The 13,992-nt window shown below is 36.6% G+C and overlaps 1 protein-coding gene across 1 annotated transcript in view; it reads right to left on the reverse strand.

Moving 5' to 3' along the window:
- Nucleotides 1–13,992, reverse strand: part of MALRD1 (MAM and LDL receptor class A domain containing 1) — a 257,882-nt gene that overhangs the window by 64,077 nt on the left and 179,813 nt on the right. The window contains exons 31-32 of the mRNA XM_065627902.1: nucleotides 7,329–7,486; nucleotides 1,688–1,889 (exon numbers count right to left, since the gene is read on the reverse strand). Coding sequence (XP_065483974.1) covers nucleotides 1,688–1,889; nucleotides 7,329–7,486 — 360 coding nt within the window. The remainder of the gene's footprint in view (nucleotides 1–1,687; nucleotides 1,890–7,328; nucleotides 7,487–13,992) is intronic.

Genomic DNA, 13,992 nt, shown 5'->3' on the forward strand with positions numbered 1-13,992 from the left:
TTGTTGGAATATAGACCTAAGTCTTCCAGTTAATTACAGGTACTTAAAATATATAATTTGAAAATTTCTCTTTCTATTATGCTATATAATGCATTAAACTGCCTAAGTAATTCTTAAGGCGTGGTTAACAAGAGTAATTAACATAATAAATGTAGAACAAGTACCTGTTTATGGACATTGGCTTCAGCTAATGGAATAACATTCCAAATACAGGGTGTTTCAAAAAGATGGACCAAATTTCAAAGATATAGTGATTTCAAATTGAGTCCATTGTTTTGAAACACCCTGAAGCATTTGCCTGAGCCTATTGGTGGAATTATTGGGAGAAAGCAAACAAAACTTTGTTCGGTTTGAGACTGAGCAAATGCCACCTGCATGAATATGTTATTTCACTTTAAGCCTTAATCAGCATGTGGTGAATTCTCCAAGGAGCTTTTTAGTCATTAAAACAAAATGAAACAACACCAAAACAAACAAAACCAAACAAAACACAAAAGAACCCCTCAACCAACCAAAACAACTTCTTGAACAGCATGACGACTAATTCATACACAGGCTATCCTATCTGAACAACAAGAACTGTAAAAATACAAATAAATGTTACTCAAGAACATTTTTATAACTTCTGTACTGACATTTATTTAACTATCTCATTCCTAATTGACCCTTATAAGTGAAAGTCTACACTAAAAGTTGTTTCTTTCTTTGGTTTTCTTTCCCTCTTGACTCTTCAAAATAAGGAATGGCTGATATTCCTATCAGAATCTGTTTACACGTATCCTTATTTTTTTCTTCTGATACTGTATTCTATGCTATATTTCATTTGCAGAGTAAACCACTACCTTTATCACACAATAAACATAGCATTATAAGGTGTTAAAACTTAACTGGTTTTGGGTGGTTTTGTTTGTTTGTTTGTTTGTTTCACAATTCAAGTCACTACACTGCTTGTGTAGCAGAAGTGAGACTGTAAATTCTCCGAGAACCTGGCAGAGAAATAAATTTGCTATACTGCTGAGATATTTTATTAAGAGAGCAGAGATTAAAAAACTAAACATTCTGTCTTTTAAATAATTATGTACCACTTTGATACCACATAAAACTCTTCCATCCCAAATGAAGGCCTCTCTGACTATTTTCATACAGAAGAAAACCAATCCAGTTGAGTGATGGTAGATCCCCCTCAAGTATGGTTCATAAAAACACTAACGAGCCCTCGATGACAGCAATATTCTGAGTTGCTATAATTACTCGTATGTTCAACTGCTAGTTATAACACAAAACTGTCTTCCACAATCCACGGGCAAATATTTTTATTCAGATGCTGCACCCAGCCAAGAAATAGATAGGAGTCCCTCTGCTAGGTATAATGGCTCCTTTCCCTTTGGGAAAAATGTCCTCATTAAAAATTTGCCACAAGGGTCATACATGATAAATTTGATCTTTCTTTCATTTACATATTTTTCTTTCCCTCGAAAAACACAAACTTCTTTGCATGATTGTGCTGCATTCATTTGTTTTCTACATTTTTGAAGTAAAAGCATAGCAGCACTAAAATAATTTCAAAAGCAAAGCAAAACAAAACAGATTTGGTAAGTGTGATATACACTGAAATATGAAATGGCACAATTTTCCTTTGGTCTCTGAAAAGAAAACAGGTATTGTATATATTTGTGTAACAGCATACCTCCATTAATGCACTCTGGAGTGAAAGAAATATCATCAAGAGCAAATTCAGTGGCTTCACTCCAGCCCACTTCAGCCTCGAAAACCGCTCTGAAAGGGCTGTTACTGGAAAGGACTACATTTGCATACATCCATTTGTTTTCTTCATTTCTGCTAGAAGACCACATAAGAATATCCATTCCATGTTCTTCAGCCGCGTATACCTGTTGTAAGTGAAACCCAAGAGATGCAACTGAGTAAGCATTGAGCAACAGAGGAGTGCAGATGGCCAGAGAAACCCAGTCCAAGCCCAGCAGTGCAGGTAACTGCCTGGGTACTACTAGCCCTCTAAGATATGGTTCAAATCCACACCTTGTTGGTGATGACCAAATGTTACTGAATACTTTTGCTAATGCTAGTTCAGCTAAAAATAAAGAGCTACTATGAAAGCAAAACAAGAAGAACAGTTAATACAATCACTAATTGGAAAACCTACAGACAGTCTCAGCCTGACATACAGAAGCTAATGAGTAAAGACCAAAACCCAAATTCACCTAAACATTGAAGAAAAGACTGAGAAGGATCTTGAGCTATCCTTTTATCTCTAAAAGGTGACCTACAGATAGTTGTAGACTGGTTAAGGATTTTAGAGATACAAATAAAAAGCTTAGCATCTAGGGAATGAAGTCTGTTGTCTGGTAAAACAATTTATAATGATGTTTCAGGCAGTCATGGTAAATTAGCTCAAGCATATTTAGGAAAGCCATAAACAAAAAATAAATAAAATAATAAAATAGTGAAAGTAATAAGAATGGCAATGAATGAATTCACAATTAACCAACAACTGATGAAATAATGCCAAGCACAAAAAAAAATCTGGATATTACACAGGTAGCTGCTCTTCCCACTCAGGTATCCAAAATGCTTATACAATTTAAAAATGGCCAGAAATAACCAAAAAAACCTGGAGTAATGAAAGTAAGCATATTCTAGCCATTCCAGATGATAACAATTTATTTTAGAGACTGAATATTTTAATCATTGTCTCCTCACTACTTTCAAAAACATCCTTCTCTTAAGACTTTAGACTACTTTCCACTGACCCATGGGTTTAAGTTCCCACTGGAGTGCCTCAGTTCAATGATGGAGCACAAAACCAAAGGCTCAAGAAAGTTATAAACTTAAACCCATAATAATGATCTGTATGACTACATATCTTTGACTGTCCCAGGCAAGCTGGTGGGACAAATAACCTAAAAACCCAAATGCCACTGTGAACCACATACTTTATAGAAGGTGGTGTATCGATTAATGTGTCTCTGATGCCTGAATGCTCTTGCAAGTTATTTCATTCTTGGAGGAGTGGAGCACCAAGAACACTGATGTACAATAGTCCAAATCTGGACCTAATTTCTTCAAGCCTGATATTTGGTTACAGGACTGTGTAATAGCAATATCATGCCACTGTCCTCTCAAAAGCATACATCTTGCAGGGTAAAAGGACAAGTGTTGAGAAGAAATGGCTGATTTAACCCATAAAAAAATGAAAAACTCAGTGTAATAACCTTATCAGACTCTAAAGCTTTAGCAAGTTGAAATACTGAATTAGAATAACTCTACATGTGAGGTCAGGACTATGAGTCAACAGCCATATGTGTCACTGGAATTATTCACTGTTTTACAAACCATGAAATGTAAAAAACTCAGTGATTTAGAATTTTACAGCACATAATAATGGTAGCGTGGTTTTAGCTATTACTATGTCATGCAGTGGTATTTTCTGGTTTTTGAAGGTTAATATTGAGATAGTATCACTTTCAAGATACCTAATTGTGAAGTCTCACAGCGGCACAAATAACTGTTGGGGAAGAGAGCAGAATCAAAAAAAATTGAAGACGATGGTAGAGTCTCTTTTAACAGGACGGTTAAAGACTGAACCATTGCTTAATATCAGATGCTTTTTTCCATTCCTTTTTGTTAAGTTGGTAGGAGAAGGTTTTCCTAGTAAAAACTTCAAGGCATGTGGCCCGCTTGAGCAGTTCTGTCTATGTACAGAGAAATTGCGTTATGTCCATACTGAGCCTGGTCTCAGGTGGAGCGTGGATATATTCTGTGCACATAAAGATCAACCCTGCCTCTCAAGCTCAGCACAAACAATAAAACTATCATGAAATCTGCTGTATGCATACTGGCCACTGGGTCTGGGTTGGCAGCAATTCAAATTTGGTCTAAAATGCAACATTTTGATGACAGTATCTTCTTTTGTCATAGACGTAAGGTAATTTTATATGCCTTGTCTTTCTTTTCTTTGAGTTTTAACTCATATTTACTGTACAGTAAGGGCATGCAGATATGTCATTACTATGGATTAATTAATATGTTGTGTTAATCTGTGTGGCTCTGTTCTCAGTTAGATTTGACTGAAGTTTAAACATAGTGTATGGTTTCTCATAACAAACACGTAGGTAACCTGTGGAAACTGATAGCATTTAGTGTAAATCTCGAAACTGGTACATAGGAATTGTCAGTTGAGCTCCCAGCTCTGCTCCGTTTTTCATGTATGCTCCTGGTGAAATCCATCAATCCCACTTTCCACCAAAGTACTCCTGAATATTTTGCTTAACTTCTCCAAGTCTTTATCTATCTATAACTATGCCAGAAATGGTTCTATTTTCCTATGTATAAAAAAAAATTAGCTTAAATTTCTAAAATAACAATACATAATTCAAAATATATACTAAATCAAAAGAGATTACAACTGAGTTCAGAAAATTGGGAAGCCCAACGAGTCTGTTCCTTCAGTTTACAGATCTTATTCTCTCATATTTTGTGCCCACAGAAAGTGAAGAAATAATTACAAGATGTAGTACTATATTCTTTGCTGAGGTTATCCACGTCACTGAGAGTATGAAGAATCTTCTGGGTCAGGAAGTACATTTAGTGTATACAAGATTTTTGCTGGCCTGTGTAACCATACATGGCACTTGAAATGTACAGCAAATTCTCATGGATATGAGGTCCATAGATCCCTGGGGAGCTACAGCTGTGTGGTGCTTAGTGCCTCCAGACACCACAAAACCTCCCTACACAGCATCCTAGGAATTGTGTACAAGCCAGCCTGGTAATGGAAGTAAGTTAACATGTGAAAGAGGAAAAAACTAGCAAGATGGATCCTACTATATGATGTGTACTGAAAAAAACCCTGTAGCAAAGTCCCATTCAACAACTCTATCTGTCAGTCGGGGGAGACTGTGCTCCATCTAATACTTGTCTGGTTTTGGACTAAATTCCATTATTTTAATTTAAAAGGGACAAGCATGTTTGTACTAACTAGTCACTATATCTGTGTATTCCTCATTCTGTGCTGACACCATTTCTAGATCACACATGCAACTGAAATCAGAAAGAATAGGAACCAAGAGTAATAGAGGTATCACTTCATTCACTGCAGAGTGAAAAGCTCAGGGGGTATACCCAATATACACTTCGCAGTGATTTTAAGAAGAATTTAGCATTATAATCTTCATGACACGAATGTGTGAGTAAAGCTTTTACACTTGCTTCTTGGTCTTTCTCCAAGGTGCCTTTGCCAGCTGGATCATTTGTAGTCCAAAAGTGAACCGCATTCTTTAGCAAATCCTGCTTCCCTGCCTTAAAATCGTGACTCAGTTCTAATTCTCCACAGCATGTCCTGTGTGTCAGAAACTTCTGAATTCTTTCTTACAGCTTCCATTTCATTTTGGGGATGGGGAAGGTGCATGTACTTTTGAAGGTCACATAATATAAACTGCTATTTTCTACTCAGTCATCAGCAGTTACAACTCATGTGGCTATCCTGTACCTTCATGCTGACTTCTCAAAATGTAATAACATATTATCTTCCTCATCTTGCCTGACTCCAGCTGTTGTCATACTGGAATGTACTATGTTCCATCTGAACTGACTAATCACTTAGAAGTCAAAGCAGATCTAAAGGGTAAATAATGAGAGGTGAATTCTCACATCATTCCCAAGATATAGTCTTTAGTCACCAGCTAAGGAAGTGGGAAAATCTTGTGAAAGATAACTTGTATTTTCACTTCATTTGGCACCAGAGACTTGTGTCAGCTGAGGAGACTTTCCACTGAATCTGGTGAATAATTACACTATGGTTTCTGCTTTACATCCCTCAGATCATGCCTCAGTTCGGTTAGTATCAACAAACACCAAGGGAGAAAACTGATATATTAGAGTTATACTATCATATCAGGAATTAATTTTGTTGTACTTCTCAATTTTATCACCAACTCCTGAAGGGCAGAGATAGAATGCTTAATGAAAGCTGAAAGGCTTGTCTCTCTGACAGATGACTGATAGGATCCCCACTGGAATGAAACAGGTGTAAAAATCATCTCCATTTCCTGCTGAAACTTCTCTCAAGTTTGATTGGATGCAACTAAATAGTCATAAAAATGTAAAGAAAAAAACCCTTTTTTAAATTTACATTTGCAGCAAATGCAGTAAAAATTGTTTATATTAAGAGCTATACTTGTTCAGAGCATATTAAGTTATATATTAGAATAGTCATTTATTTAATGCCGAATAACTCACCTGTCAAAGGCTGTTACCATATGCTCCTAAGGAAAGCTAGTGGTTTTGTACTTAATTGTTATGAAGCAACTTTTTTCTCCTGTTGGCTAATAGTTGACTGATGTCCCAAAGCACCAGTATTCAGATCTCTTTTAAATAGCATCCATTCTGTATTACTGCAAGAGTTGCTGTAAACATTGTGTCCTTTTTAAAGATAATAATAATCACCTATGCTTTTGGCTTCCCTATGAACAAATTATAGAGTTTATGACAATAGAAATGTACAATTGAAATGTGCATTGAGAATGCAGAAGAGAAGCACTTTCAATTCCTTTTACCCTATTCTCAGTGCTAGTTCATTTTCTAGGTAAAACTAGGATTATTCCTATAACTTCATATTATTTTGTGTAGTTATACCACATCAACTTCCTATACCAATACATCCTTCATTTTTATCTTTCTTTTTACAGATTGCCTGTATGTCATTTTAATCACACATCTCAGTACGTTCTATATCTACAGTTCATTTTTTTTTAAATTCAGACTTGACCAGATTGCTGTATTTCAGATAACAGCTGTAACATCAGCTTTTGTACTGATGTTATTATATTCTAACACATTATTCAGACTTCCTATTACAGTTTGACTTTTTTCACCTCCAGTGCAACCTGGAGAAAAACCTTCACTGAGCTGTTGCTTTGAAGGTTTGGGCTGTTGATTTTGCTGTTTTTCTTTTTTATTCTTTTAGACTTTTTTTTTTTTTCACCTAAATGGTTACAGTTCGTTTATATTTGTGATTTAATAACAGCAACAGTTGATGCTGAAATGGATTATTATTTTGATAGGAAAAAGCACAACTTCCGTAAGGGTAAATTTGGTCTGTGTTAGGATGGTAATTCCTTGCTAAGTACTTCAGTCTGTTATGAATATTGTTATATGACCATGTCAGCAAAAATTTTGTATAAAGGTGTAACTATGATTAAGTACTGCTAATCTAAGCTCTGAGATTTTGCTCATTCTAGACACAGAAATGCAAATACTAGTAAAACAAATATTACTGTGTCATGATGTGGTAGAATTGTTTTTTCCCTTACCTTTAAGACTCCTGTTTGTCTAGAAGCAAACATCCAGAACCAGAATCGGACCCTACAGACCCCGAGGCTAGCTGGGAAGAGTTTGGTAGTAATTATCCTTGCTCTGTTTCCTTCCTTCTGGGCAGATGAATTTACATACAAAAAATGTTGTCCTTTACCTTAATAAAAAGATAAAAAACATTTATAGTTTTTCTTAACTACTTTATGATTCAGAGCATAAGCATTATTACACATACAGGTATTCGTATCTTTTACCACACTCATGTATACCCTAACTTGGTTGTACAGAGATCTCCCATGTTAATAGTCTGTGTCTTCATGTTTTTTACACACAATATTAGTATAAATTTCCTTAGCGCTCACTCTGCCTTTTTGTCCTTCTGTAAATACTTGATTCATATTTGAATAACAAATTTAAAGCATGTTGCAAACACAAACAATCACAGATTCTAAGGATCTGTTTGAAGGTTGACATTGCAGGAGTCAGGAGCACCTTTGCTGACAGATCTTATCCAGGAAAATTCCCTGTCATGCAGCATGGTAGTAGGGAACACCTCAAAGCCCTGAGGCTTGTAGATGGGCCAAGATATCCACACTTCCTACCATTCAGATGCTGCTGAAGAACCACAATATAGCATGAAAGAGAATTCATCATTCAGTTCCAAGCAGAAAAAGCTGCCGCCCTCTTACATCCCAAAAGTGGCCTGTCACCTAAAGTGACAACACACCACTAAATGTGGGTGGTTGAATAGGCAAATCATGCTGCTGACTTGTTTCTTTTATTAATTAGCAGTAGCCCCTTCTTTGTAATAACTTTAATTCCATCTGCTACGGTAAAAGCAAGGTTGTCCAACATGGAGAGTAGAGCATCACAAAACCTTCCATGGAGAAGAGATCTTTCACATAGAGGAGGGCATCTGTTGGGGCTGTCCTGACCAGCAATAGAGAGAAGACCTTAGCAGACAACTTCTTCCTAAATTCAAAAAAAGCAACACCTGCAGGTCACAGTTGAGTTCAGTAGTTGTTCCTGACTGGTTGGACCACTCCAAAGATAAATTCAACCCCATGGCTAAATTCTTGTCCCCGATGTAAGAGACTGAATTTCCCTTCATTGTAGTCAGATTAAGTTTTTGGTTTTGTGTTCTAGAGCTTTTTCAGTTTTCACTGGGAATGGGCTTCTAACATATTTCCAGATTTGGTCTCCCTGTAACTTCACTGACAGCATGCTGTGACAGGCAGGGCGAAGTGCGCTCTAATATAGTGTGGAAGTGATGCCTTACTTGAAGCTGTAGAATTGTTAGCTATCTCAAGGGGCTGCTTCTGGGCACCTACTGCCTAAAAAAACCTACAACTAAACCAAATCAAACCAAAACAACCAACCAACCAACCAACTCCACAAACAAACAAACAAAACCAGAAAAAAAAACAAATCCCATTCTTCTACCTCAATCAGTTCTCTGAAGAACTTAAATAATCTCAAGACCATAATCAGGCTCAAGAACAAAGCTTTAGCTTAACTTTGCAGTCCTTTACAAGGAGAAGCTTGAGAGCGACTGAGATTTTGAGCTAGAGAGACTGGGATTGGGAGGGGCTAGGAAGGCATGTCAGGAGCCAGGCAGCATATTTTATCTAAGGCAAGTTCTCTCCTGTCAGGATCCCCTTTACTTTTTGAAATGTGGCTTATTTTTTTACTGCTGGTAGGCTGAGCGTGGCATTGAGACCTACTTAAGAGGGGTGAAGCTGGCTGGACTCATGCTGATATCTGCTGAGGGTCAAGTAGAGAGTAGCTGTAACAGTGTTATTAATATATCAGTGTGTAAGCATCAGTGGATGAAATGCACAAGTCTTCTTCACCCACATCACCTGGGAAAAGTTATTGCAAGTGGCTGCTGAAGCACTGGGCTCACAGCTAGCAGGTCTGGGCAGCCTCATAAGCCTTTTTGATGTAGTTTTACCAAATAAACAGCTTTGCTGTCAAAAAGGGAGGGTAGAGATACATTTTTTCGTCTAAGCTAAAGGACACAGATGGCCCTACAATCAAGCTAGGCCATTCAGACAGTTCTGCTGTGGGGGTATATGCTCCAGTCATGGCCATACAGACAGTCTGTATATGAACTCCAAACATTGCTGTCCCAAACCACACAGCTCTTCTTTAATAGTATTCAGAAAGTCAATCAGTCCTACCTGTCCTTTACTTACACAAATGTATGAAATGATGGAACAAACTGGTAAGGTACAAATAAAAAAACCAAATTAGTTAGCCTGCTTACTAAGCTTTATTTCAGCAATAACTTTTTAAGCATGCTCTCTCAAGACTCTATTTTCAAACTTTTAAAATACCTCAGTTATTCAGGTAAGAGATTTTTTTTTTCCTGTTGACGCTGTTGAAGGTCATGCTTAATTTTCCCAGGAGAAAAAAAGTTCTGAATTTTTAACCTCAGAAGTGTATCCTAATACTTCTTTTAAGGGGCACAAGACATATAAAACATAATCAGAATCATAACAGTAGTCCAGCCAGCCCCACGTGAGCTCTTGTAAGCCTCCCTGTAAACAGCTGATTAACAAGTCTCATTCTGCACTCAAGTGAAATAATTCAAGAATGCAGATTTGTGAAGAATAAGGTATATCCTTTATGTGTCTGTATGGGATGCAACTTTTAAGAAGGTATGATTGTGAAGAGAGCAGCAATTGTGATGATCTTGAGGTAGATGCACAGAAGAAATGTTCAATGAGCTAATTGCTATTTTGGAAAGGAAATAAATATTTGTAAAATAAACTGGATAGTGATAGACTCAATTTCTAAAATTTAGCTTTTCCCTATATTGACAAATTATTAAAATAATATAAGCATTATATGCTAAGGAATGGTTGCTAAATTTTTGGCCAGACTGATGAAAACCCCCCCATGCTGGCAACCTCATTACCAGACCTAGAAGGCAAACGATTTCCTTCTCCTACAACTTTTCCACCATAAAAAAAAAAAGTGTTATGAAAAAAAAGAAGTTTATTTCAGCTGTACGATCGACATGAGGTACAATCTAGGACTCCTGATTAGTAAGGTGGCAAATACAGATTTTAGGAAAGTAAACCCAGAAAGCTGCTTAGTGCTGTGTTACTTCAAGAGTCAGACCCACTTGGACCAGAGTGAAAATATCAAAAATTATTTCCCATCTGAAGGGAGCTGCAGTTATTTCTACCTAAAATTGACTGCAATTTTAGGCCTTTCACTCATAAAATGAATCTATGTAATGGGCTTTCAAACTGCTATCCAACATGCCATTCTTACAGACCTGCAACTGATCATTTGTTCCGGGTGAGAATTATTTAGTATGGATCTCAGTCAAAGGAAACCCAGAATTTGGACTATTTGTAAATAATCATGGCTATCAAGGAAATGTTCTTAGTTTCTCTTGTTGTATTTGAAGCAATCTTATTTGAGATTATGTTTTCAGATGAGATTATCTGGGTATCATGTTGTGCCTCAAGCTTTGCCAAGAAACATGTAAATTTTCTCAGGAGAGAAAAAACTATTTGAAAGATTATAATGACACAGATACATTAATACTATATTCTTTATAAATAGAATAGTCCTGTATATTTGCATACTGACCAGCAAACTGGAAGACCAAGGTGCCTGGCCCTTTGGTACGTGATACAAGATATATGGCAAAATTATATGTGGCATACAGCAACAGTTAAATAAGTTTTCTTTGGCATTCAGTTGAAGTTTCTGAGGTTGAAGTGTTCTGCACTTGATCAGCTACATCTTCTGAATATTTAAATAGCTCATGGTTGCAATGGCAAAAAGTTGAAAGTGTCCTGGTTTTGAGTAAGAAAGAACGATTTCAGAAGGAAGTGTATGGAAAGGAATATTTTTAAATTTGTGACCTGCATAAGCTACACACTAGTCAAATTGCAGAATGTTAAACAGGTGAAAGACAGTTGTCAGTTGTTGCTAAAAGTCTTTGTTTTCAAATCACAGGATTTTTCTTCTCCCAAAGACTGTACAAATGCAATGTTAATTTTGTTAAACTGATGCAAAATTTTTTCAAACGTACATTTCTATCCATCTGAAATCTGTAATGCCTATTTCAGTTTTGCTAGATGAAGCAATATAAGATGCTTTCAAACTAATATGAGATTCCTCTAGACAGAGTCATGCCTATTCGCTTAATACAAAGTTGGTATAATATCACAGGCTTCGTGACATTGCTATAACGGCATGCATGTTCTGTACAATGAATTTATTTGCTTAGTAACTGAAAGAAATGAGTTGAGAACAAGAAGGAATTGGATTTAGGTCAGGAGTGGGCTGATATATGTTTCTGAACATTAGAGGTCGTCAGCAGCTAGGCTGTTGACAATTCTGACAAGTGATTTCTCTGTAGCTAATGTGGATATTTCTTGCCCAGTTAATTTACAAGTAAATTACAAATCTGAGTAATTTTGCAAACACGTTTGCTTTAATTTTGTTTTCTTTTTGTTTCACTTTTTATTAACTTTGTTTTTCTTACAATTGCTGGGTAATGTCACAGAGGCAAAGAAGAACCAGTTAAATAAGAGGGAGTGAAATAGAAAAGCACAAAATCTCCCTGACTAGCCAAGGGCTACGGGTTGTTTTGTCATCACTATGCATCAAAGGAACAGCAAGAAAGCAAGACAGACCACTGATTTGCAAGGAAAAATTTGCCTGGGACAGCTGCAATAGTTTCTACCTCTACCTGTCTGTTCTGTTCCTTTCCAAGAGGAAAGAACTTCCACATTTACAGCCTGCAATAGCAACACAAACTCATATGGATGTCTGCTTCCTCTAAAATGAAAAACTGTGATTTGTGGCAGATAAGTAGTTTCCTCATGATCAGGTGAGCAGCTCCTGCAGCAGTTGCAGAATCCTCTAAAGGAAAAAGGAAGATAAATGAGTAGAACAGAAACAGTCACAGCTACCTGCTGACAAGATGTCTCTGTTGATTTTGGAAACATAAACACCAAATAAAGAATTGAAAATTGGAGATCATGCTGCTCACAAATTGAAGGGAAAAACCAGTAGAGGTATGATGTTTTTACACTGAACATCAACTATTCTTTGCTGATTAGATGGAAATTAAAATAGGGTTTCTAACCACTAAAGCTTCTGGAAAGGAAAGCTAAACATCTCTCAAATAGAGATTGGTACATTTATGATGGAAATTAGTATTCCATCCAGATTTATTATATTATACATTCTATCTAATATATTGATATGATTATGATATGATATGATGTGATATCATAATAGTTCACTGTCTACAAATACAGATAACCATAACTGCCCATCAATATATTTCATTCTCCTACCAATCAACTGTCATTTTGGTAGCAGTCTGTCAGCAACATCTTGTAGGGCCATCTGGGGAAACACTTCTATATTAATATTTCTGGCAAGCCAACGTCAGAGAGATAAACCAAGATTTTTAGATAGGAGCCTTAATCATGTGCATCCCCCTACATTGCTCCTCAGCCACTCCTTAAGGACCAGTGTATGACTGCATGTTTTTCTAGAATTCATTAGGAAAAGTAGATTGTTCAAAATGTTGTCAAGGAGAGAAGTATTATTGTAGCCAGTTACAATTTCAAAGAATTCAACTTTTAAAGTCAGACTGTTAAGAAAGAAATTGTCATTCATACTGCAGTTACATTAACAGCAACCATGAGTACTGGGACTTGACACATGAGGTTTCATACAGAGATTTCATTTGAATCCTGTGACTTCTGTAAAGGAGTGAACAAAATACTAGTGAAAGGATAAAAAAATGCAGAGTTGGTGACTGGGAGAGGGAAAGATAACAGATTAAGCTGGGTTCTCGGAAAAACTCGTTCTTGAACATAGCTTAGCTAAAGGTTGGCAAGATGTCCTGATGTTGCTTTGTCTGGGTGCAAGACGATACTGGAAACACAAAGCTTTCATGTACCTGCCTATAAAACTGCCTACAATGCAAAAACATCTTCCAGAGATTGACTACAGCACAGTCGGGGTCATTGAGTGGTCTCAGTCAAGGTGCTACATGATATAAAGTCTACGCTGTGTGCTCAGGCAACCTAAAAGAAATGGATGACTGGACTATTATTTGTGCCTTTGCTTAGCCAAAGTTTTTCAGCCATTCAGCAGTGCATGGATTCACTGTCACAGCATTTCTGAACAAGATCTGATGGAATATCTTAATGACTCATGATTATTGTCAAATATATCCTCTTCCATTGAGCTAAAATTTTCATATCTGTAGTTCTCTATAAGTTTTCAAATAGACCTTTAATGAATAATATCATTGCAGACTTGGAGACAGTTACTGCATCTATACAGGCGTGCTGTACTGGTTTAGAAGGAGGTTTGTTGTGTCCCAGATGTGATAATTAATTAGTATCTTCACGTGCATTTAGCAGCTTCTTTTCTAGGAAATAACTGAACAAATGCATCAAGCTGAAGTGGAGTATAAAGAGTGATATAATCATGACCACTCTGAAAACAGCAATCTACAGTGCTACTGAAGCAATGATTAAAAAGATTGGTAATAGGTTACTATGCCAGACTGTTTGGTTTTGTGTTCAAACAGAACTAGAAGTTACCAGATAGTATAAATGACAAGAGTCAATGTGTTAACACACATAATATATTTTTTGCATGCTTTTT

Source organism: Caloenas nicobarica, chromosome 2 (assembly GCF_036013445.1).
Source record: "Caloenas nicobarica isolate bCalNic1 chromosome 2, bCalNic1.hap1, whole genome shotgun sequence".
NCBI lineage: Eukaryota > Metazoa > Chordata > Aves > Columbiformes > Columbidae > Caloenas > Caloenas nicobarica.